General features: G+C 47.2%; 1 protein-coding gene across 1 annotated transcript in view; it reads right to left on the bottom strand.

Moving 5' to 3' along the window:
• LOC306807062 (hydrocephalus-inducing protein-like) overlaps positions 1-20,251 on the bottom strand; it is a gene marked incomplete at its 3' end in the record, with an annotated part of 43,561 nt that extends 23,310 nt beyond the window's left edge. Inside the window, exons 1-12 of the mRNA XM_079316315.1 lie at positions 20,040-20,251; positions 18,433-18,564; positions 17,072-17,188; positions 14,959-15,078; positions 13,086-13,220; positions 11,477-11,676; positions 8,963-9,087; positions 7,475-7,679; positions 4,289-4,427; positions 3,340-3,439; positions 2,028-2,146; positions 640-863 (exon numbers count right to left, since the gene is read on the bottom strand). Coding sequence (XP_079172441.1) covers positions 640-863; positions 2,028-2,146; positions 3,340-3,439; positions 4,289-4,427; positions 7,475-7,679; positions 8,963-9,087; positions 11,477-11,676; positions 13,086-13,220; positions 14,959-15,078; positions 17,072-17,188; positions 18,433-18,519 — 1,571 coding nt within the window. The 5' untranslated portion in view covers positions 18,520-18,564; positions 20,040-20,251. The remainder of the gene's footprint in view (positions 1-639; positions 864-2,027; positions 2,147-3,339; positions 3,440-4,288; positions 4,428-7,474; positions 7,680-8,962; positions 9,088-11,476; positions 11,677-13,085; positions 13,221-14,958; positions 15,079-17,071; positions 17,189-18,432; positions 18,565-20,039) is intronic.
• Positions 20,252-26,186: the final 5,935 nt, after the last annotated feature.

Genomic DNA, 26,186 nt, shown 5'->3' with positions numbered 1-26,186 from the left:
AAGCACACGTCGTTCTCAGAGGAACCCACTGAAGTGCACTGCTTCAGGAAAGGACCAGCTTGTCACCAGTGCACCAGCTGGCACAGCCAAGAACAATAGGACATGTATGTCCTGAATCTACCACACCACCTCACCTGTCCTTGAACTTAGCAGACAGGATCCAAAGCTCACCAACATCCACTGAAATCAGCGCTTGAAGCACAACACTCACAAGTTTATTTCATGGTTGATGCTAGTCAATGCCCACTCTGCTTTTTGGTTAAAAATCAGGACCAGTGAACTGTGCCTTCTGTTGTGTTCACAGGACTGCCACTGGCTCTGCTCTACACATCTCAACAAGAGACACCTGCCCTTGCTCAAGGACAAAGCTGCTTATGCAATAACATCCCATGACCAGTTTGGGGAGGGACAGAGGAGAATAAATTATTTGACAGTGGAAGGTTCCCTCTTGATTTCGAAAATAATAAACCAGCAATTCTGCTTCCCCCCTCCCCGCCCCAAGGCAATGCCAGGATCAGAGCAGAGATTAAGATCTCAGGCAGCGCCTTTTTTTCTCTCTTCTTGACCCCAAAATGAGGTAGGTGGGGGATGTCCCAGAGACAGCTACAGATGTGCCCAGCAAACTCCCAGAGTCCTTACTTGATTGTCAGGATTGCAGAAATAGGAGATCCAGCCACAATGAACTGGAATTGTTCCTCAAAGCTCCCCAGTATGTTGGCACTGAAGGAGATCTGGATGGTCTGGATCCCACCTGGTGCAATGGTGCCCTCCTCAGGTGTAAACTTGAAGCAGCAGCCCACATTTGCAGTTGTATGGATATAGGTGAAGGGAGCATAAATAGCTGCTTGGTTAATCAGTTTCACCTACAGCAGCAAGAAAGCAAAATGGAAATACATGTGGAATCTTCCTTTCTTGGGAATTATTGTTTAATGACACAATTAACACCCAGGAAAGGCAAAAGATGCTTTGTGCTGCTGAATGGCAGAAGTCAGAAAAATACAACAGGACAAGTTCTGCCTTTAGGTTTTCATGCAAAGCAGTGGTAACTCCCCAAAACCTGTCACCCTGGGGTTATACCATGGACACAGAGCAGTCCACCTCTGATCAGTACCACCAAGTTCATTCAGACCTGGCCCTGAGAGCAACATGGGGTTATTGCAGCTGCACAGTGAATCACCACAGAGCTGCTGCTGCCCCAGTTAGCACAGCTCCAGCAGTACCACCTATTCATTCACCTTTTCCCATGTCATGAAAACAACACAATATTGATAATTAGACATCAACATCAAAATGTATAGACAGCACCATCTTTTGATAAGAAGACTCAGCATGTCTTTCCCTTCCACAGCCAAGCTCTTAAAAATGTCTGGCCTCATTTTTTACCTCAGTTGTTCTCTATTTTTTTTTACTTCTGCAAATTTTACACTACTGTGGGGGAGGAAAAAAAGGTAGAAAAATCCTTTGCTTTATTTCCAGGAACACTCTTCTCTTTCTAGAATCAGAGTTGCACCACGCCTGAAGTGTGATGAGGGACTGGTCGGCAAGGGAAGAACTCCCAAGCCCTTTGCAAGGGCCAGTACTGAGCCAGGAAGTTGGGTGGCTTTCCTGTGACTTCTAGGAATAAGCAGGAGACACTTGACTGAAAATTGTTTGCCATGGACTGAAGCTCAAATGTAGCCAGTTTGTTCCAGCTGCTTCTGAACAGCTCAGTACAAAGGTGGCTTGTGTCTGGAGCTGCCACAAAAGCCTCTGAACATGCAGGTTTTTGACCCAGTCTTGGTTTCATATGCCAGAGGCATGTCTTGTTTTGCAAGAAGCCTCTCAGCTGATCCCCAAGGAAGGCTGCCCAAGAGCAGGGATTGTGGTTTCATGAACAACAGACACACCTTCCTGATCCCCCCAGATCTGACCAGTACATCAAATATCCCCTGCTCACAACTGCCCAGGTTGCCAGGAATTCCACAGGTCCACCAGGCTTGCTGCTGCCTCAGGAGCCATCAGGATCCATGCCAAGCCCTGCTGCTCACCTCATAGACGTAGGGAGTGTTGAGTAAAATGTTCCCAAGGTTGAGTGTATGATCGCTGAGTTCAACCAAGGGTCCTTGGCCTTCCCCTCTGAGGCGCAGGGGCAGCCTGCTCTCACGGCCTGGAGAGAGATGTGCATTTCAGTACAATAATTCCCTCTGTTATACTGGATTTTCCAGGCTGCCTCAGTCCCTGACTCTGAGATGAATGCAACCAGCTCCTGATGCTGCAGGAGAAGATATGGACCCTCCTCTTCCCTTGGGAGGTATCCCTTGGAGCTAACCCATTCCTTGGGCTGCTTTCCAATTTTAGCCATCAGTCTGCTGAGTTTAAAACATCTTGTAGTTACAGACCAAGAAGTAATAGGTAAAATTGAAAGAAAGAAAATTCAGGTTAGATATAAGGAAGAAATTTTTTTACTGTGAGGGTGGTAAGACATTGGAGCACGTTCCCCAGGGGAGCTGTGGAGGTTCTGGCCCTGAAGTGTTCAAAGCCAGGCTGGATGGGGCTTGGAGCTACCTGGTCTAGTGGGAAGTGTCCCTGCCCATGGCAGGGGCCTTGGCACTAGATGATCTTTAAGGTACATTCCTCTTTAACATACTATGGTTCTATGGTTTCCCTCTTATGCACTTAGAGGAGTTTTGAAATCCATTCACTGATGGCACAAAGCTCATAAAAGAGTTTGGCAATTGCCAGACTACCTGGCCCAGTAGCACAGACTTTGTTGGCAAAGTCCTCAACTTCTGACACCCAGCACTGTGTTCTATTTCCACAGACAGAGCTGCAAGGTGACAATTCCCACACAGGGAGAGAAGGAGTTGCTGGCCAAGGGTGGTCCTTCCACAAACACCCTGAGCTCAGTGGGGCTCAGCCATCTCTGGTCTGGTGGTGTCTGGGCAGAGGGATGTGATCCAGGGTCAGGGAGCACATTTCTAACTCAGCTCCCACCACCTGAAGATGGATCCATGTCAAATGGACCCATCCTGGAGGTCAGTAGTCTAGAGAGGCTTAGTGCTGGTTTGCTGAAGCTGTTCTGCTCTGTAGTTCTTTGGCCTTTGTGGAAATGCTGGCAAAGTCATGGATGAAAACTTCTCCCTGTACTGCCTGGATTGTTCTGGGATCAGTAATCCAGACAGAGGTGCTCTGAGCCCTGGCCTTGCATGAGAGATTCTCTGGAAGCTGCAGGGCCAGTGGGGATGTGCCAGCACTGCCATGCTGAGCAGGGACTCTTCCCAGAAGTTCCAGGGGAGCCCAGTGGGCTCAGGCTTGCACCATGGCTTCATTGTGGGTGAGAGAAGCAGGGCAAAGCTGTACCTGAGATGTCGCAGTAGGCCACATTTCGATACTCTAGTTCTTCTAGGGGTTTAAAGGTCACCTTGATTTTGGCACAACAATTAGGCCCAATCTCTCCCTCCTAAAACAGAGACAGCGAAACATTCATCTTCAAACTTCACATTTCTTGTTTTCAACCACAGTCCTGTAAGCCTTTATTTAGAGCATCAATGATGAGTGAACAGCACAAGGAGCCCAAGGAAACCCAAGGAAACACTCCAAACACAGCTTAACACACTGCTGGAAGCTCTTAATGCTCAGCTGATCAGCTCCCATTCTCCACAATATTCCTACTGCTCTGACACAAACTCTTGGTCACATCATTCTGCTGTCAGTTACAGTGGTATGGAATTGCCATTGTGCACTGGTGGCTCTTCTCAAGAAGGGAACGTGATCCCCTTCCTTGGAAATAAAAATATTAGTTTAACCTGTTTTGAAAGAAAGCAGAGATTGGGATTATTCTAGGGTCTGTTCCAAGATGAGAAGGGATTTTGCACTGTGCAGACACCATCACCTTTCACAATGCCAATACTCAGAATCAGGGCTCTGGGTGATGGGAGGACATGGGGGTTTGCTTGCATAAACAGCAGAGGAAAAAGGTTTTCTGTCCCTATGTGCAAGAGAATTCAAAAGGCCCATTTAAACCTTCCACCCTTGTGTCCAGGCTCACAGATGACACTGGAAGGGAGACTCAGAAATAGTGCAAGTCATGGTTACAGGAAGGGATTGGCATTTCTTAACCTTGGGCTGAATTTGGCCTCCTTTTCCCAGTGAATCATTGCATGCTTCAAGTCAATATGTGAACTGGCACTGCTCCAACACCCTCTGCTAAACCCCACACACCACGTGCCAGGGGAGCCCCTACCGGAGAAGGAGAAGGAGGAGGAGGAGGAGGAGGAGGAGGAAGATGAGGTTCTCAACTATCACTTACCATTGGCTCAATGGAAAAAATGTCATCGGAGAACAGCATGGGGTCTTCTTGCACCTTTGCCATCTCCTGCTCTATATTTTCCTCCCCAATGAAGGTTTTCAGCAGCGCCTCTTCCAGTGGCTCCAGCAAGTAGCACTGCCTGCAGCCATAGGGAGAGATGAAGCCAGCATATCATTTAATAAGCCACATATTTGCAGAGAGAAATGTGAGTGCAGGAGAGCAAAGCACTTTGGGAGGAGCAGCAGCAGCTCCCCAGCAAGTGCTGACCCCAAGCCTGGGGATCCAAATGGATCAGAGGACAACTTATTCACTGGCACAGCAAATAGTTTTACTCCATGCTTGGAAGCTCAGGAGAGTTTTGGAAAGCCAACATCCCTCAAAAGAACCTCCTGGCTCAAAGCCTCTGATAAAACTGAGGGAGAATCTACCAGCCACCTCAACTTTTGCTACCACTGAGCTACTTAGGGGAGGCAGATGAAGATCACAGAGCACCCATTGCAGGACTTCCCTGGGGAGAAGGGAGAAGGGGAGGCAGAGCTGGTTGGCAGCTATGTGTTACCAGCATAACTCTTTGTTTCTTCCATTTCAGACCTGCCCTGTTCCCTACTCTGTCTTTCAGAAGAGCATCTGAGAGCACTTCAAAAGGAAAACAATTAATTCAGACGTCACATCCCTTCAGTGACATTCAAGGTTTTAGATGGATTAAAACAGGCTCTGGGAGGGGGAGGGACTTTGCTTTGTGGGAGGAAGACAGCAAACTCCTGGAGAGACCTTTTCATGATGCAAAACTTTTTGGATCCCATCCCAGTGCATGGTAGAAGAATGTTGTGAGAGGAAAAGGATCCTGCACTATCTCCTCTCATAAAAAAGTCCTCTCTGCTCTGAGACCTCAAAAGCTTCTGTGATAGCAGGACAGTGGCCTTGGAGGTAAAACCATCCCTAAGACTCGAAGTAAGGAAGAACAAAATGTCCTGGTGACAGTCTAAGTGGCAGGAAGACAGATGTAATTGGGAAAAAAAACACAAAACCAAAACCAGTACGAAGTTTTCCTTGGGGAAACCTAGTTACTTCTGAGGGGAAAAGAGATCATCTGGGGTCCAGGCTGAGACAGCCATGTGGAAAAAAAAGGAGATAACATCCCAGGGAAGTAGCCAGAGAAGGTAATGGGATTTTCTTTTAACACAGAGACCTTGTATGGAAGTCAGACACTGTGTAAGTAGATAGAGAACAGTGGAAAACCAAGAAGCCCAGGGCATTAAAGGACTCTCCTGCCACCATTCAAGTGGGCCGATCTCCTGCTCCTTTGCAGACAATTTAAAATGGCTCTGGGGAGTGCGAGCAACCTAGCCTGAAGGAAATAGGAGCTTCCCATTGCAATTTGGGCACAGCAGTTTTGGCATAGCAGTTTTGGCACGGCAGTTTTGGCACGGCAGTTTTGGCATAGCAGTTTTGGCACGGCAGTTTTGGCTCAGCAGTTTTAGCATAGCAGTTTGTGCGACTTTTTTTTTCAGTTTTTGTGCAGCAATTTTGGGATGACAGTTTTCACACAGCAGTTTTGGCATGGTGGTTTTCACATGGCAGTTTTGGTATGGCAGTTTTGGCATGGTGGTTTTCACACGGCAGTTTTGGCATGGAGGCTTTCACACGGCAGTTTTGGCACAGTGTTTTTTCAGTTTTTGCACAGCAGTTCGTGCAAGCAAGCTGAGAAGAAAGGGTGCAGCCACCCACCCTCCTTGTGTAGTGTGTTGTGTCTTTTAGCTGGTTGTGAGGTGATTGCCTTTTTTTCTTTCTTTTTTCTTCCTGCTTTTTTCTTTTTTCCCTCCAACAATGGTTTACAAGTGATCCAAAGCCATTGCTGCTGCTGCCAGCAAGACTGTACTAGCTCTACCAGAACCCCCCAGGAAGGACACAGCTGTCCTGGCCCCTGGCTGCAGGGAGGGTCTGACCCTGGTGTTAATATCAGAGAATAGTGCAAAAGACACCTGCGTGCAGTGTGAGCAGGTGAATGATCTGCTCTGTCTGGTTCAGAGCTTAAGGAAGAAGTGCAAAGGCTTAGGAGCATTAGGGAGAGCGAAACAGAAATTAACTGGTGGAGTGACACCCTTCCAAACCTGAGGGAAGCTCAGCAAGAGTCAGAGGAGCCCTGCCCTTCTTGTGATCAGGAAGAAGGAGGATAACTAGGAGACAGTGGGGAATGGAAATGAGTCTCTACTGGGGAGGTAATAAAATTCCATCCTGACCCCCATCACCTACTCAGGTGTCCTGACAGAATAGGTATGAGGCCCTGGATCCAGATGACACTAAAGAAAAATTCTGTCTGGAGAGTCTCCCAGTTGCACTTTGTCTGTCAGACAGATCACAGCCTCAAGCATTAAGAAGAAAAGAAGGGTAGTGGTAGTAGGGGGTTCCCCTCTAAGGGGAACTGAGAGCCCTGTATATTGACTGGATCCATTCCACAGGGAAGTCTGCAGCCTCCCTGGGATCCAGGTACTGGATATCACCAGGAGATTCCCTAATAACTAGTGAACTTCATCTGTTCACCACTGTCTGGGGTACAGTGATGGTGAGTCGCAATATTTGGTGAAACAAGGAGGGGCATCAACAAAACTTCCACTCTGGACTTCTGGATGGCAAACTTTGGCCTGTTCAAGAGACTGGTTTGGAGAGTATCTTGGGAAACAGCCCTTAAAACCAAAGAAGTCCAGGAAAAATGGACATACTTCAAGAAAGAAGTGTAGCAGGCACAGCAACAGACTGTACCTGTGTGATGAAAGATGAGCTGACAGGTAAGACAACCAGCCTGGATGAGCAGGGAGCTTTTGAAGAAACAAGGGAGAAAAAAAAAAAAAAAAAGAAAAAAAAAGAGGGATATCACCTTTGGAAAGAGGGGCTGGCAAGTCAGGACATGTTTAAGGATGTTGCCAGGTCATGTAGGAAGAAGATTAGAGAGGCAAAAGCCCAATTAGAACTTGAAGAAATCCAGTCATGTCCCAAAATGCCACCCTTGGTTGGAATATGGAACTGGAATGCTAAGTGCTGAGCTCCTGAAGCCCAGGACACACACTCTAGTGCCAGGGATGCTTCATTTGGCCTAAATCATTCAAAAGCACCAACATCCCCCTGATGCCATACATTAGTTTTAGTCTTGAGCCATATATCTCACTGAAATGCATCTTTCAAACCAACCTTGCCTTCTCTTCAAACTCATCTTCCTCAGTACGAAAAGCCTTCCACTGGAAGTGGGCCGTGATGTTACTCCTGTTTTTGATGTACATGGTTGCGTAGTTTGATGTGGTGATGAAAGTCCTCCCAACCTTCACGGAATTTGTGCTCAACTCAACGGCAACATCTGCAGCTTCTCCGTAAAGGTTTGTGTGGATACTTCTTCCACCTGGAACAAAGCAAGGAGAGTCTTTGCTCAGCTCAGTTGCTGATGGAAGCACAAGGAACAGAGCAAACCACAGGTTGCACAAGAAAGTGTCACAGCTTTTAGCTGAATGAGCAGTTCTATGGACCAGTACATTTATCACATCTTGACAGCTCTGTGTGTACAGCGTGACGACATCCTGGGCACACCTTATTTCTGAGTGTGTCTGTAGAGATCGGGCCCCAAGATGACAGTAGGTACAGTGAGACTGGTCAGATAGGCTCAGATGACCCACTCAGATCACAGGGATTTCTGCATCAAAGTCCTTCAGGTGATGCTGAGGAGCCCTGTTCAGTCCTGGCTTGCCCAGGGTCTTCCCTGGTCATCCCACAAGACTCCTGTCTCTTCTGATCCCTTGGATCCCTTGTAGCTGACAAACAAATATGCCTGGGGGCATGTGGGCAGAAAAAGGAGGCCCAGAGGAACAAGTGAAGTGACAGCCCACAGCAGGAAGGGACACAGCTAAGGAACACAACCAGCTTGCTCTGCAATATGACAAAGCCCTACAAAATGAACACCAGGAAAATCATCATCCAAACCCACAACTACATCAGTCTTGAAATATTGTATATTGTTCTGATCTCAAAAACCAAGCTGGAGCATTTAAAATTAAATAAAAAGGGGGCAAGGAAATATTTATAAGTACAGAGCAGCTTCTATATGAAGATTGAATGGGATTCCTCAGTCTAGAAATCAAATGGGAGATAGATGTGAGAGATTTACAACAGCATGAACAGTGTGGGAAATGGGGACGAGGAAAAATTGGTCTTGATTTGTCACCAAACAAGAACTTAAGGGCCTGAAAATGTTATTAAACAGAAACTACATATATGTGTAGAGAGCAACATAGAAAAAGGGTCTGTGACACGCCAACAAAGAAGCAGCATACAGGATGAGGTGTGCAAGAAATACATTGCATTGGAGACAGTCTGCTGGAGACCTCACACCTCACAAACAGAGCTGCTCAGCAATAAAATGAAACTTCAGCCAGGCATAGGCACACGATAGTGGAGAATCAGGGCTCCTCCTTCTTCCACTCAGCAACTCCCAGCAAAACAAGATTCCAAAAATCTTAGCCCTGTTAGAGGGGATCCACTTTATCAACCCCCTAAACACCAACGAGTTCTGTTTTCTTTGGGGTAAAGCTGTAACAGGGCAGGTACACTTAGAGGGAATTGAGGGGGGTGGGACAACAGGGAGTGATGGTGGAGAACTGTCCTGTGCCCCATGCAGTGCCCAGCACTCACCTGTGTTGCAGCACACTGCCAGGAACCCAGAATGGTCACCAGTTGTCAGTGGGTGAAATCTCACTGTCACCTCCATGGTGTCACCAATGCCCAGAGTTCCCCTGGCTGGAACCACGGAGAAAGGACTGCAACACAAAGACAGGGATCAGGACTCAGGGGGACATCTGGGGATAATACTCCTTCTGCAGTGCAGGTCACTTCAGCTCACTTGGGCAAGCAGGGAGCAAACAGATCACAGTCAAGAGAAGACAGACAGAACAGACAGGATCAGAAACAGCTACTGACCCACTTCTGAGGAGATCCAGCTCTCAGAAGGTCCTGTGGGATAAAATTACCTCATCTCCCCCATACTCTGCATCCAGCCCTCTGCAAGGAGACTCAAGTGTCCAACTGCCAGCAATCCCATCAGAGAATGGTTTGTGAAGAGCACAGAGAGGGTTAAGAGCATACACAACTTGACACTGACTGCCTCAGGAACTTCCCTTTTCCTGCTGCCTATAAACCTCATCTCGAGATGCTAATGTTAGGGCACTACGTGTCCTGTGAGATTACAGCCTAGGAATCAGACAGGGAAAAGGAACTTTTCCTTGAAGACCAAGAAATAATTAGTGTTGAATTTACAGTGTGGTTCTTTGGTTTATTTTAGCTTGATAGCATCCTGATTTAGCCTAAAAAGGGCAAATTTTATCAGCATTTCAATGAAAGCTGCTCTAAGCAAAGGAGCAATCAAAACTCTGAAAGTGTGCAAATGACGTGCTTCCACATCTGCCCCAGGGTGATGGCAGGACTGCTGCAGGTCTCTGCTGGAGCTTGGGGGGGGCAAGGCACAGGATTTTTTTCTTATTCTATTGCCAGAAGTTTCACCAGAACAGAGAAGCTGCCAGTTAAGGGAATCCCTTGCCACACTTCTGCACTACCTCCCTTCCCATCCCATCCCATCCCATCCCATCCCATCCCATCCCATCCCATCCCATCCCATCCCATCCTATCCCATTCCCTTTCCACTTCTGCTCCATGTTACATACTCCTGCCCTCAGATGGCAGGCTGGGAAAAGCAATCCTGGGGGTGACTTCAGGGATTGCCTGAGAAGGAACCTATTTTCTTATTTTCAACTTATCTGGAGAAGAGGATCCAGCCAAGTCAGGACTCAGTCGTCAGGACTGAAAAACTGAGAGCAAATCAGCCCCTGCATCTCCTACATCCCACCCTGGCCTGTACCCTCCAGCGTCCTCTGGTACTGCTGTAGCAGTTATCTCTCACATAGACCTGGCTCTCCAAGAACCAAGGACGCAAGCTCTACAGTTAAACTTAACTCCTCTGAATTTCAGCCAACATCACTAAGCTATTCCCTGAGCCCATAGATAGAAGAGCTGTGAAGGAGACGTCCCTGACACTATAATAACCAAATGAAAACCACTACCAAGAGATGGAGCTGGCAGGCTACATTTTGGTCCTTTATCTGTTAATTGTGAGCTGCTCCTTAAGATAGTTCTCATCCTGTTAGATCTACCCTTCCAGTGAATCACTACTGCATCTGACAGGCAGAAAAGATAAGGTACGGAGGGGATTTTAATAGATTGTTTTCTTCTGCTTTTTAACTAGGTCCATTTGTATGTTTGTTTTCTTGTATGGCATCTAAAGACAGGTCCAGATCTCCCAATGGAACCTGGCAGTCCCCAGACACTGGTCTTGCTTTGAGCAGTGTCTACTCAGATGATTTCCAGAGGTCCCTCCAGCAGAAGTCATTCTATACTTCTATCTTCTAAATCAGTCCAATTGCTTTTCACATATTCACTCAGTGTCTCATATTTCCTATACACCTGTGCATACACCTATGGGCATGTGGTGTATTGATAGGCATTAGAGGAGTTCACCCATTATGAAAGTTCCCAGTGAAGAATTCATGATCTTTCAGCAAACATTTTACACAAACCAAAATGAAGACCCAGCAGAAATACAGGAACTTCAAAGTATTTAAAAAGAAATCTCAAAGAAAGGAGGCAAGACTTTATTCATATTTAAATCACCTATTTGAAATTTTAAACTGGCTTTCAAAGGTTTCTCATAGAACAGAAGAGGTGACTGATGCCCTCAGCTGACAAGGGAAATCAGATCAGCTTTAAGTAACAGGAACTGCACCAGCTGCCCAAAACACAGCTCATGTTGGGCATCTGATGCAGGGATCACTGGAAAGCCAAGTACCTGTGGCTTCTCAGAGAATGGGTCTGTTTGGGTGACAGTGGTGAGTAACCATTTCAGAAGCTGCTTGTGCCCAGGAGGGTGCAAGCCAGCTACCAACATGTTCCAGCTGCCTCCAGGAAATCTGGACAGAGAAAGCTCAAAGGCTGCATCCTGCATAAACCATGAGAAGCAGCAGCAAAGCCCACATGTCCTGCCCATTTCCAGCCAGGGCTGCGGGGCAGCAGCTCCCATGCTCTGCTTCTTTTGTTGCTCTTTAGCAGTTCTGTTGTCACCCAAAGGAGTTTTGCACGAGGACAGATGAGCTGCCTCACCTCTGGGTTCTCAGCTGGAAATGAGCTTCCCGGTTGCCGACATTGCGCAGCAGCGCAATTTTCTGGGTGCTGTACTTGACCGGGCACTTTGAGAAGTCCAGCTGCTCAGGGAACTCCAGGATGGCTCGGGCTGCAATAGCCCGAATTGGCACAACCACCTGTTCCCTCGGAGTGAGGCAGACGAGCTGGTGGGAATAATTCTGCAGGAAAACAAACTAGCTCAGCACAGGGCATTCAGTGCCATCCCCATGGCAGAAAAAAAACATTTCCTGTAACCCTTCAAGGGCATTAATTTACCTATTCCACCCCAAAATGAACACTAGGTTCTACTAATATGTCACATTTTAAAGGCACCAGTGCCAGGCACTTTGCAAAATCTGTCTCAGTGGCATTAACCTGTCTCTTGTGTCACTTGAGTCATACAGAGAACTGCCCTAGGCCACCACAATTTTTACTCTAAATTTTAATGATGTTAAATAATTCCTAACTCACTTCTAAGGAACATGGAGCTAGAGAATACGGGACATTCCTCTTTAGGTTTCTATATCCTGCTGTCTGAGAATAGGACAAAGTGTTAAACTGACTCTAAACAACAAAAGGAAGATGAGAAAACAGCTGCACCCAAAGAGCTCCTGCACGTCTGGCCTGGTGTAGAAACATCACTTGGCTTAGAACTCCCCTCTAACTTTGCCTCCCCAACCAAGTCAGGAGAAGAACAGTACTAAGAGACAGCAGGATGCTATTGGAAAGAGCCTCTCTCTGTTCCCCTCCTCCTTTCTGTGCCATGTCCAAAACCCTTCTGCATGAAGAAGCCTCCAGATGACAGCACTGAAATCAGACTTGCCAGGGTCTCAGCACTGGTATTCAAACTTTCACACAGAAGCTCATTTGGCACAGAATGGGTACCAGTGAACAGAGCAACCGCAGTGACAGACACGAAGACAGGGCCACAGCAGTGTCACTGCCCCAGGCTCTGGGCTCACAGGTCTGCCTGCAGGTTGCACTGCCCTACACGAGCTCTTTGAAGCAGGTGTCCAAGTCCCCTGCAGCTCACCAGCCTCCTGCTAAGGGCCCCTAGAACTCAGTGTGCCTGGGCCAGGCTGGGCTCATGGGCAAAGTACATCCTCTGCCCTGGCCTTGCAGCTGTATCATGGTCAATTGTGCTCTGGGACAGCACAGGTGCAAGGCTGGAGAACAGAGGGTGTGAAAAAGCACCATCTTTGCTCCAGCCCAGAGTGAGGCAGGGAAGCTGCTGCCAGTCAGGAAGGAGGAAAGCTCTCTGGACTCTTTGTTCCTCTAGTATTTTCCATAAAATTAAACCCCTTCCACTGTACCTAGAGATGGCTGAACATCTATCAATACCCCTCTGTCATTTTCATACTGTTCTCTGTGTATCTTCCCTTGGGAATGCTCAGCAATGTGCAAGGAGGGCAGGCAGAGCCTGTCAGGCCTGGCTGCAGTGCCTGACAGCACGAGCCAAGGTGTGACTGGCTGCAGGCTGCCTGCCCACAGCCTGGAGCCAAGCTCACAGCGTGGAATGGGCCGTGCCCAGAGTGCTGGGAAAACAGTGGCTTTGGGGATAATTCTGTTGTGGCTCCTCCAGTCTCACCTTGTTTTTCTTGGGAGTGAAGCGGATGCGCACAGGGGAGGACACGCCCGGTGGCATGATGTGGTGTGCACCATTGGGGCACAGCAGCTCGAAATAAGGTGATCTCTCCATGGAGATCTTCACCAGCCGAGGAAACTGCAGCAAAGACATGAAACAATGATTTTGCCACTTGTGGAAACAGGACAAGAGGAGACCTGTCCATGCCCTGGTGACATCCTTCCTTGACCCCTTTCCAAAGCACTTTCAGCTGTGGTGGTACAGGCACATAATTCACAAGGGTGAACTTGAATCCCTTCTGTCTGGGTCCAGCATTTTGGCCAGGGGCAGTAGGGCAATGCCTGATGGAAGGAAGGGCCGAGCAGGTCAGCACCAGCAGGATGGAGACAGAGCACCTGAACCAAGCCATCTGCATATTAAACAAGACCAAACAACCTGCTGCCTTCTGCCTGTACACAGCCATGCAGTTGTGTTCTAGAAGGGGAAAGGTGCTACCTGAAAGCAAAACAGCACCTTATCCTGGGGGAAGGAAGAAATTCCCTTCTAGCAGATCAGGTTTGGGTAGGGCAGTTCTGGGGATACAGTCATTTAGGCAGACCAGCAAGAGAGGAGACCAAACCTTACTGGGAATAAAAGCAAACCTGAAAAGCAAAAGAAAGAACACAGAAAGACAATCTCTAAAACAAGGAGATGGCAAAGAGAATTTAAATGGGCAGTAAAGCAGCAAGAAGAATCATAAAACGATGAGAGCAATCAGCTTGCCAAAGGTGACAGAAACACAGACAGGCTGTGCCTATCAACTATGGGCTTCAAAGGCATTTTCTGCCTGGAGAAACATGACCAGCACTGGCTCACAGTGTAGTTCCAGTTTTAAAAGCCAATCTTGGCTCTCTGAGGGTTCTTGCTGCCTGTGCAGGCAAGCTGGGCTGCTGGGCATCCCTGACATGTTCTGCCCTCTGGAATACACAGACACAGCAAACATCCATTTTCTGGTACATAGATATCAACCCTGAGCACCAAAATGCTCTCAAAAAAGTCTAAACCAGATGATTTTGAGACCCTTCTGTCTCTTCCCACCATCCCACTCTTGTCACAGGCCTCATTTGTTTCCCTGACTGAAACTCAAATGGTCTCAGTTTTCCTCCTTACAGTGGAACACAACTGCTGACATTTTTCAACTTTCCACTCTCAACTCTCTTGGGAAACAGCAAAGCAATCACAATTTCTTTCAAGTGAAGGTGAAAACTTCCAGGAGCATGTGGCTTGGGATATGTTATGGTTCTCCAAAGGGAAAGCAGAGCACCATGTTGCTTTTGGAAAATCTGAGCAGTGCTAGATGAAGCTTAGCAAGAGCCTGAAGTGACACCTAAAGACCTCCTGCTGCTTCTGCTACATCAATCTCGTTCAAGAGCTGTTCCACAACACTTTTCCTGCCATTAATGATAAGTGATTCCAGCATAAAGTGGAGAAGACTCAGCCTCTGAGCTTTGACTGTGAGCTGCACAAAGAGAGCCAAACAGGCTGAAAGAGGCAGAGATTCCTACTAGGAACCCAAGATTGGCCAAGAAGACGTAGGATGTAGTATACACCCAAGGCAAAGTATGATAGCAGGTAAGAACTGTACAGCCCAACATTTCTATCAATCCAGAGCTTTCAAGAGAAGGAAAGTAATTTGGGATAGATGCCATCAATGCATGGCCAAAATCAGGGGAGAATTCCCAGCACAGGAAGATTTCTACCATCTTGCAGAACAAAGGTGCTGAGACATTTTCTTCTGGATGTCCTGCAGCAGATAAATTGCTTTGCTGTACACTGTGGGAATTACACCACCCTCCTCTGTCAGCACAGCCTTAAAGCTCCACATCCTAGCACTTACCTTGTCCTTATTTACTAAAAACAGTTGCATTTCAGAGACCTCATTAACGTCGAAGTTCTGAAATACGATCTCTGGTGGGGAAACCTGGAACAAGCTCTTTTTCTGGGGAACTGGTGACAACTGGAGAGGCAAGAGAAAACAGGGAGAGGTTCAGCTGCTGGGAGGAAGGTTCATGAAGGAGTATCTTACACTGATCCCCAGTGAAGTACACACTCTGAGCACATGTACCCAGGCCACACAGGGGAAACAGTAACTCACCCACCTCTGCTCTGAGCTGATCATGAGCTGCTGGGCCACACAGAGAGGAGTCTCAAGCCAAGCTGCTCTTTTGGCACACATTTCTCCACATTTCCTCTCCAGAATGCCTGGCAGCACTTACCTTAAGCACAGCTCTGTGCCCACGTGGTCACAGAGCTCTGGGGCACTGACTGAGCACTCATGGGAGTTAAGTAAAACTCACGAATTTACACCAGATCCCTCAAAAACAACTTTGGGATGTCCTTTACTCTGAGACACCAAGGCCCACACAACTGCAAGTATATTTTTTCATCTAGAAGTCAGACATCAGTAAGAAGAGAACAATACCAGAGGAGGTGTGAGAGATGAGGTGATATTTTGCTGAAGCCAGAAGATTGTTAAGTGAAAGAGTGAAAGTTGTTGGTCCTGTGTGTTGTTTGTGGTTTGGATTTGTTCTGGTCTGGTTTTTTGCATGTTGTTGAGCTGGGAGAGGGACAGAGTTGAAGACCTGACCAAAAGGAAGTAGGATGAGAGGGGAGGGGACAGAAAAGATGGTGGATGGGAGAGAATGTGAGTTCCCCAGTACCCATCCAATGGGAAAGGGGACAGGGACTGCTCTGGCTGGGTGTGAGGGGTATAGAAAGATTGCCATTTTCTTGGAGGGTGTGTTTCTTTGTCTCGGGGGGGAGGGAGACACACCTGGCTCAGCTGCATCATTGCTAATAAATTTTCTTTTGCTTTAATGATTTTGTCCCCTTTACCTGTATTTAAACATTAGTGCGTTTCTAACAGAGGTAAAGGCAAAAATAAAGTAACACAGAAGTTGGGGAGAAGACAAATGAGGTGAATGCTGAATGAAGATAAGGTTCAGTTCTTCTATGGTAAGAGTAGGTATCTCCTTTTTCCATGAATGAGTGAGTGCTTTCTTGTAATCTATTATTGCTGTCTTATTTTATATCACTGTAGGGGCACATCTGTAGGAAACAACAGCAGCAAATGCTTCTGGATCAGACACACTGCTTTGACAAAACTCTCCCCTGCTTTGTTGTCTTCTCCAGCCACACTGCTGTCACCCCAGACACAAGCAGGTCTCCTGTGTGACTTCACAGGAGACACAATCTGCTTAAGGCAGTGGCTGCAGCATACTTGTCCCTTAGTTGTGCCCCTCTCCGAGGTGCTCCTAAGGTCCCTCTTCAGGGCAATCCTTAACCAGTGTGTTACATATCTCTTGCTGCCAATTTCCTGCTCAACAGCCCACCTCAGTCACCTACCCACTTAAACAGTGATTTATACTGAGCCAGTCCTGCAAGAAAACCTTTAAACACATCACTAAGTAGGCACTGATCCAGATAAAGCACATCCATTCCCCTCTGCCCAGGGCAAGTCTCCTGTACATCTGGCAGCCTGCAAAATCTAACACCCCATCAGGGTCCCAACACAGTGTTCCAACCCAAAACATTAATGCAATTAGTTTTGTTAAATCTGAAGGAATTACTGCAGGTCCTTGGCCTTCAAAGGCCAATGCTGCCATTGTAGAGGGAATCCTATGACCCCAAGCATTTGATGGTGACCACACCAAAGCAAGAGGTGGCTGTTTCAGCAGGAGAATGGCAAATGGCAATTTTGTGCCTTTGTGTCCTCAGCCTTCCCCCTATTGTTTTAGCAGTGGCAGCTGCACTCCAGCAAACCCCAACTACTCCAGCACAGGTTATTTGTGTTGGCTTAGCACAGACCAGGATTCCAAGTCCACCACTACCAGCAGTCTGAAATGACAGTAGGACCTGGACACTGAGGTACTTTGCTGGAGGCAAGCCTGTCAGAAGTACACACCCTCTTCAAACTTTGCATCAAACAGGAAAGAACAGGAAAAGGCTACCTTTTGACCAGTCTCACTCGTGTGTGGAAATGGGCCAATTCTGGGCAGAGAACTCGTCCCAGCGCTGGCCTTCTTCCCATTGTGAAACTTCTCCCTTAGCATCTTACAAGGAAAAAGCTGAAAGGCAAAAAGAAACAAACAGCCTCAGAGATGCACTTGTTCAGAAAGGCTTTACTTGAACAAGTGGTACTGATAAATAATTTGTGATCACATCATCTAGGATGGTTTCTGGAAGGCCTGGAAGTTACCTGCTGAAATACTTAGCATCAGTCAATGAATAATCCAGAGTGCAATGCACATACTCCAAGCACATGGCTCTGTCCCATTACCTTCTCCTGGATTTGATGGGACATGTTTGGGCATTTCTGCTCTTTGGGCATTTGTTTCCTCTTTAGTGTCCTTGCATTGAGGCAGTGACCTTTTCAGAGAGTGGGGAGCACCTCTCAGAACTCCCTTAACTCCATCCCTGCACAACACTCAAAACTCACAGCAAAGAGACAGCACTGCTGAGTGAGTCCAAGAGATGCAAGAAAGCAAAGTTGGACCAAGAGTGAGGTGCACAGAACGTGTCCAAGTTTTAATTCTCTGTGTTAATTAGCATTTGTGTTCTTCTTGCCTCACAGACCCCTCCACAAGAGAAACCAAAGGGATCTCCTTGACAGAGCCTCAGCAGTGGGGCATCTTCAGTCAAGTGAGCTCCAGACAGGCAGGGACCTTTGTGGCCCTGGCTCCACTGCTGCCTGCAGGGCTGCATCTGTGCCCCACACAGGAGATGAGAGAGAGCAGCTGCTTTGGAACCTCTTCTAGCTGGGACCAGCTGTGTCTCCCAGGGCTTTGGGCAGAGTTTGAGCTTCTCCCCCTCCCTCTAATGCCCAAGGGCAGAGTGGTCAGAGCAGCACAGGTGAGTGTCCAGCCTGACAGAAGGAATTACTGTGACGGGAAAGGGAAAGGGAAAGGGAAAGGGAAAGGGAAAGGGAAAGGGAAAGGGAAAGGGAAAGGGAAAGGGAAAGGGAAAGGGAAAGGGAAAGGGAAAGGGAAAGGGAAAGGGAAAGGGAAAGGGAAAGGGAAAGGGAAAGGGAAAGGGAAAGGGAAAGAAGCACATGCTCAGGGCTTCAGCTTTACTTTGGCTGAGCTTGGTTGAACTTGGCCCGGTGGCACAGCCAGGCAAGATGCTGCACTGTCCCTGCAGCAACACACAGTGTCCCTGCTGCACCAGGACAGCCCCCACCCACAGGAGCACGGCACAAAGGGGTGGGGAGGGGCTCTGCAGCTTCACAGTGCTGCTGGACCATAGGCAGGCCAGGGAGAGGAGGTACACGAGGGGAGTTTCCAGCCTCGACACAGCCCCAGTGGGTACTTACAGTCACAGACTTCAGTGTTTCCCTGGACAAAAGACGAGGTGTCAATGTCTTTTTCGGAGATGTCTTTTTCGGGGATGCCGAAGCCATTTTGGATGGAGGATGTCATTGATGAGCGCCAATTCCTCAACAAAACTGGAAGGAGCAACAGTAGAACTCTGAAAATCTAGAACTCAATTCATGGCAGACTCCAGGGATATACTGGTGCAAAACATTTTATATTATTTGAAAGTAGCTAAGTGCTTGTTTGGCGTAAGTAGTTAGTATTGTTAGGCCTCTAGTTGGACTTTATTTGAACTATATGGCTATATTGTGCAATTTAAAGATGGATCATACTGAAACCTGGAACTAAAAACCTGAACATTTATAATAGTTAGAACAGACAAAACTATAGCTTAAACATTACTTTAAAATAGCTAGAATGGACCTCCTCTTCTTTAGGCTAATGGCTAATGGCTTAAATATTGTTGTCAAAGACTTTTTTTGCTTTATGTGACAAAACTGTATATAGAAGTTGTGACCACCAAAGCCCCCCCTCCCTGAAAATGCCTCCTTACTGGAACTTTGGACTGTGAGTTAGGCCACCTAGGGGAACTTGAGACAAGATAACAGTGACACTATTGTCCTACTATCTCAGGTCTGGGAAGAAGTAAACAAGGCTGAGGGAGAAAAATGCATCCATGAGAAAGCCAAACCCAGCAGCTCTCTCAGCTCTGTCTGTGTTCAAGGAGGGGAAGTAACCAGACTTGTCTGCTGAGGCCAGGTTTGTACACAAACCTCCCATCAACAGAGGGAGGAGGAAATTTTGGGGATGTGGTGTAACCTCTGGTAAGAGGCAGTGGACACCCGTCCTCCCTCACACAAACTCGAAAACTCCCCACTCCCAGAAGGCCACATCCAGGGGACATTCCCGTGAGGGGCAGCTGAGTGGGTGTCATAACCCATCAAAGTGCCCCCAGACACATGCCTGAGGCCTTGCACCAGATGACTGCATGGAATGCAAAGGAGCACAACAGATCTGAAAATCCAGAACCCAATTCATGGAAGGACGTATTGGTGCTAAAAATTTTATATTATTCAAAAGCAGCAAGAGACAGAGTCAAACTTGCCTCACCCCCGGGAGGTACGGCAATATTTTCTAGTTAATCATCGCTGTCACTCTTTCTCCCCCCAACCTTCTCAACCCTCCTTTCCCCCCTCCACTTTTTTTATTTATTTCTCTCTCTCTTTTCCTCACATTTACTGTTACATAAAATCCAGATTTCTGACTTTGGCATATGCACCTTAATTCAGAGGCATGTCCCTAATAATTTTAGTAACCAGATCTTAACAACCCACTGTAACTTGAACATAACTCATTCACCTTTAAGCAGTTTAATTAATCACTATAGGGAAAAAATTAGTAGACTAGTGTATTTAGGAAATATTGCATTTCTTCAGTGAAAAAAAGCCCAATCAGTAGACAATATATTGCTCATCCACTCAGCTGCACGTGCCACTGAACTGCTGCACCCGAAGACTGGCATTACCACATCCTGTATTTCCCTTTGGCATTCTTTCAGAGCACAGATGCGACAAAACCAAAAAGTACAACTTTATTCAATCTTTACCTTCAAATGAAATTCATGACTCGCTCGCAGAGACCAATGCTCTGAGAACAAATCACTGGCGATTGACGCGGTGTAGCCGCTCGCACACGCTGGGACTGCGAACGGCGCGCCCGTAGCGCGTTCGGCGGGAACTGAGGCCGCAGGGCCGCCGCCGACGCGGGGCCGCGTTTGCGGTAACCAGGCAACCGCGGCACCCGACGGGTGACGGCGGAGCTGGGCGGGCCGCGCTGCCCCTTCGGTCCCCTCTCGGTCCCGCCTCGCTGCCCCTTCTGTCCTCCGTCCAGTTTCAGTCTCCCCTTCGTTCCCGCCTCAGTCCCCCATCGTTGTCGCCTCGTTCCCCTCAGTCCCGCCTCGTTCTCCCCTCCATCCCGCCCTGTTCTCCCCTTCGGTTCTGCCTCGTTCCCCTCTCGATCCCGCCTCAGCCCCCCCCCCCCCCGATTCCACCTCGTTCCCGTCTTTGGTTCTGCCTCGATTCTGCCTCGTTCCCCCTCAATCCTGCCTCAGTCTCCCCTTCGTTTCTGCCTTGTTCCCCCATTCGTTCCCGCCTCGTTCCCCTCTCGATCCTGCCTCGTTTCCCCTCAGCCCCGCCCGGTTCCCCCTTCGGTTCTGCCTTGTTCCCCCCTCAGTCTCGCCTCAGTCCCCCTTCGTTCATGTCTAGATCCCCGCTCAGTCCCTTTTTGTTCCCGCCTCGTTCCCCCCTCAGGATCCTGCCTCCTTTCCCCTCAGCCGCGCTCCGTTCGCTCTTAGTTCTCGCCTCGTTCCCCCTTAGTCCTCTCTCTCGATCCCGCCTCGTTCCCCCTCAGTCCTAAGTCGTTCCCCGTTCGGTCCTGCCTCAGTCCCCCTTCGTTCTTGCCTCGTTCCCCCTCAGTCCTCTCTCTCGATCCCGCCTCGTTCCCTCTCAGTCCTGCGTCGTTCTCCCCTCGATCCCGCCTCGGTCCCCGCTCCATCCCCGCCCGTTCCAGCCTTGGTGCCCCCATCCCCGGGCGGAGCGGGATCAATCGGCTCCGGGCCCGGCGGCAGCGCTCGCTGTGGCCAGAGCCTCGCACCCAGCTCCGGCAGCTCTGCCGAACGGGCAAAGCCCGGGTGTCCGCAGCGTGTGTTCAGCGCAGCGTACAAGTGGCATCACTGGCCACTAACATGTAGCTTCTCGTTCTTCTTAGGGACACACAGGTTGCAGAAGTAATTTCCTGGTGTAACGGTTTATCACCTAATCAGCAGGAATTAGTGCTCCTGTATTTCTCTTTGGAATTCTCTTTCAGAATAGAGATGTGCTAAAAGAAAAAAAAAGTGCAACATTTATCAACCTCTATCTTCGAATGAAATGCAAGATTGATTTTCAGTTGTATTCCCAGAATTGTAATAAAAACACACTAGAACCATAATTGTTGCAAGTTTCCTGCTTGCAGTAAACTCGAGATTTTAATATTCTTTCCAGGTTTATCTGTAATGTGTAGGCTTATATATTTTAAAGAACTTTTTATATATTTATATATTTTAAAGAACTTAGGTTTGTTAAATACCTTCTTTGTTAAATACTGCATACTCCTTCATGCTGCTGAGCAATAGCACAGATTGTTTGTGTCTTCAGCAGAAGTGGTTTGTCTTCGTAAAAAGACTTCACAGAGGGGGAAGCACGTCCAAGTGCCGGTGCACTTCAGAAGAAACTTAGAACCTCCTGGACAGTCACTAGAAGTACTGTCTGAATAACTGGTGCATAAAGCAACTGCTTTTATAAAGCATTGCAGTTACTTGACAGACACAAGGATATTCCACAAAATTTCCTTTTAGAGATCTACTAACAGTAGATCTAGGATGCTACTTGAAGTCATCTTCCAAGTGCTGGCAGACACTTAGGTTCTGGAAACTTACATGGCTGAGGATATTAAGAAATATTCTGAGTGTTGTGATTCTAGCATTGAGGCAACAGAGGTGGCATTAGAAGACCTGTGGAAAGAGATGAATTTCCTTAAAACATAAAGTAAGAAACAGGGAATCCATCAGGCATTATGGACTGCACAGCATGAGCCATAAAATCTTTTTTTACTAATTTGAGCAGTGGAGATGGTAGTGTTTAAGAAAGTTAGTTTTTAAGCAGCAGGATAAGGATTACATCCTGCATTTGCTTCCTCCCCCCCAAACTTCAAGCCAAGTGAATAGTCAGTGTATGTCACCATACACTGACTATTCATCCAGATGATTTGAGTATATTAGTTAGTGGCTATATCCTTGCTTTTACCATCATTGTTTTCTTGTTTTTTATTTTTGAAAGCAATTTTTGCATTTGTTCTGGGTCGATGTTGTGACTAGCTCCTCTCCCAGCCCCTGCCATGGAGCTGCCGGCCGCCTCCCCTGGGCTGCTTTATCTAGGCTGGTGTTTTCTGCTGGCCCTGCTGCTGCTGCTGCTGCTGCTGCTGCTGCTGTTGCCCCCTGCTGCTTTTGCTGGCCCCTGGTGCTTTTGCTTGCTCCCAGCTGCCCCTCTCCCTCTCTCCCTTCTCCTCATCCCCAAGATTTGCTCTGGCTCCAGAGGAGACGAATCTGAACTTCAGAGACCACCTCTGGAAGTCTGCCAAAGAAGCTCTGCTGCCCTTCCCAGCGAAGATCAGCTGAGTTCGCCTCTCTCTCGGTGACATTTTTTTGTCATCTGGGTCTGTGCTGGGAAGTGTTTCTCTTGTATTTTTTGTTAATAAGTAAGTTTATTCCACTTTCCCCTGAAGAAAATTCTTTCCGAGCCTGGTGAAGGAAGGAGTTGTAAGGGGGGGGGGGGGCCCTTTGGAGGTCTTTGTCCCCAAATTTGTCCTAAACTTGGACAGCATTGTTCTACTGTTGTAGCCTGGATAGCTGTTAATATGGTTGAAGGTAAAGAGGCAGGAAGGGCCTTTGTATAGATTCCACACAAATGTTTATTTCAGCCACACACACGGATAGTCCAGGGTCAAAGCCCTGGCAAAAGCCTCCTGGTGAGGGTCCAAGTTCAAGTGTATGGGTGGTCAGAGCGGGGAGAGCATCAGAGCCCAATTATCAGGGGACAATGGGGAAATAGGGTGGGAGTGACTGAAAGACTGAGGGAACAAAACAGGAGCACATTGGCAAAACAGAACAGGATTTAGAGAAGCCTCTTGTGTCTCCATAAGAAGGGAATGCCTCTCAGGGTCTCCACAACTCTCCCCTTCTTTATTAGTTAAGAAGACTTCTCTCAAGGATTCTAAAATTAAATGTTTCAGGCAACTGAATGAACACAAAATGACACAAACAATCAAAAGCACCCATAAGACAATTTTCAAAATGCAAGGGATCCCCTGAGTCCCCAGTGTCCAGATTTTCTGAAGCGTTGTAGAGCTGGTAGGAGGGAGGAGAGGTTTTCTTGGCATAGCTTATCAGGAAACTGATTCAGGAAGGGGATTCCTCAGGAAGCCCTGGAACTCTGCTGGCTGTTAGCAGTGGGGTCAGCTGTGATTGAGTTTGTACAAGATAGAGGTGGGTAGTGTGGATCTTGGAACTCCAAATAGAGATCATTAATTCTGCAGTAAAAGGTTGTTACTTTAGGGCACTTTCTTTCCCCCCTCGTTTAATTCCCCCTCTTGTATTAAGAAGGAGCTCTGGGAAAAGGGATTGGTAGCTGTGTTACAAAGGTAGGGAGAAACATGGCTGTGGGAGGAAGATCATGGAGGGGAAAGGGAGGTAGGAATTTGGGGGAACACTAAAAAAAGGGGTAATAGGATCCGGGAAAATCCCAAAAAGAGTTTGAATTATCTAGTGGATGAGAAAAGGGGAAAGTGGGAGGGAGATAGGGAGGCAATAGGGATTGGGGGGGGGCACCCAAAGGAGTGTGGCTTATCTATTTGGGAGCTTCTGGTTGCAGCACAGCTGGTTGGGGTTTTGCACTGTCCTTGCTTTTAGGCTGCCGCTGAGGCTTGAGGCTTGATGGCTGTTGGCTTTGGGCTCCATCTCCTTGGTAGTTCTGTGGGGAATCTCTAGGACATGGATAGTACTTGCAGTTTGACGCATGTTTGCTACCTCCCACTGGAACTTCACCAGGTCCTGTTACATTGGCTGCTTGGGGGCCTTTTTTGCCTGTACTATATCAAATTCCACAGTCTCTCCATCTCCTACACTGCAGAGGTATTTCCTGAAGTGAATAAGCGCGGACCAAGGCCTTTATTAAACACCAGCTCTTTTTATTAATTGGGGTTGTAGGGAGACCCAACGCCTGCTGCTGCTGTCTGTCCAACGTGGAAAGGAGGATCCTGTGCAGTCCTGTCCGAGGGCAGGAATGGGAGTTCCAACATCACAGGCATGTCCAGAACTCGCAGAGTGGCTCGTTGGTTTAGGGGGTTACGATCGTTGGTTGCTCTTGAAGTAACTGTGAATAGATGGCTGTGGAGACAGAGATGGTTCGCAATGACTGATGACATGGCTCGTTGATCAGTATAGTCTAGAGGTTTGATTGTGGTTTTAGCTCACTGTTCTTGGGGGTTCTGCTCCACGCAGGAACTTTCAGCAGAGATGGTGCTTGGGAGTCGTGACGAATTTACATACCAGGCGTTGCTATTTTGATGGACAGGCAGCAGCAGGGCCGGAAATGAGGTAGGAGAAAGGGCAGAAATAGGAAGTAACTGGGATAAGGGAACACTATAAACTGGGTTTGAGGGTAAATTAGGGATTTTACACTTAACTGGGGAAGGAAATACATTAGTTAGTGATCGGAGATGAAACCAGAGCCACACAAGACAGACAACAAGCAAGAACCGTAATTTAAATGAGGCAATTAACAATTTTAACTCTTTAACTGCCCGAAACTATTCACAATTCCCCCCTTTTTTCTTTTGATCGGGCTTAGCCCGCATCAATTTGAAACTTGAGTTTCTTGGGAATAGAATTTCCTTAGTTTTTGGTATTGATCAAAAATTTGTTTTGCAGACTCATGTTCTGATTCTTGGCTTTCCATTATCATAATTTTAGCTTTCGTTTGATTGGCTATCTTTGAAATGCTAGCTTGTATTGTTGAATTTATAATTTTGATTAAACAGGGGAACAAACATGGGAAAAACAAAAAGCTTATAACTGCACTTACAATCAGAAAGGCTGCCTTTTTCCATCACTTGGTCTTAAATGACCAAAAATCATCCCACCAGCTTGAGCTTACCAAGGGGGTCCATTTTTGAGCGCCCACATAGGCCACTTTACCTATTTCTTTAGAGATGTTACTGATTACTTCACTTTTATCGTCTATTTCCAGTCAACACTCCAATGTATTGAATTTTCCACATATTCCACCTTCATTCGCTAGCAGGTAGTCCACTGCAAGTTGGATTTGGTAAACTACTGCTCTGGTTTGGGTCAGCTAGTCGGTGACATAATCTAGGGCCAAGGCAGTTTGATTTGATATTACTTCTAGCACTGCCTGGAGTTGTATAATTCGGTTTAGCATATAAATTGGGGTATGATATCCCCAGGACCCATCCTGTGCCCAGGTAGCTGGTCCATAAACTTCAATAATACGCTCAGGTGTCCAAACTTCCCCTTTTCACTTTTGGGTGCCACTTATATTAATTACACTTCTTTTTTCTCGGTTGTTTCTCTTCAAGTCATCATATAAAGGAACTCCTAATTTAGCACCTGAGTCTCTGTGGAGTAGGAAAAAGTCTGGCTTAATGATTCCTATTGTGCAGCTCCCAAACCAATCTCCAGGAAGATTGGTATACGCAGTATTTCCACATATCCAAAATAAATGTTTAGGTGCTTCCCAAAATGTTTCATTTGTTTCTGTTGGGCATTCCCAATATTTGGATAATTCTTTTATTTCCCAGAAAGGATTTATTTGCTTTTCAGCGCATTCATACAAATTATACTCTTTGTGATAAATGCATCCTTTTTCCTTTTTGCTCACAGACCAATATTTGTTTGGCTCTTTTGGGATCCACCTTATGATTGAATTTTTTTGTAGTTAGGTATCTTTTGCATGCCATGGTTCCTACAAATGTTTTGTATGGGTTTCCTGTTCTTTTTATGCATTCTTCTCCAATTATCTTATATTTTAAATTCCATTGTTCCTTCTTTTGCCTTTGTTCCTGAATTTGGGGTGCTTGCTTCATTTGTTTCCATTTTAAGATTTCTAAGGGCTTCAAGCTAATTCCTTCCCAAGGCCAA

Source organism: Erithacus rubecula (genome assembly GCF_903797595.1).
Source record: "Erithacus rubecula genome assembly, chromosome: 12".
Lineage (NCBI taxonomy): Eukaryota > Metazoa > Chordata > Aves > Passeriformes > Muscicapidae > Erithacus > Erithacus rubecula.
This window is presented reverse-complemented; position numbering and strand designations above follow the sequence as displayed.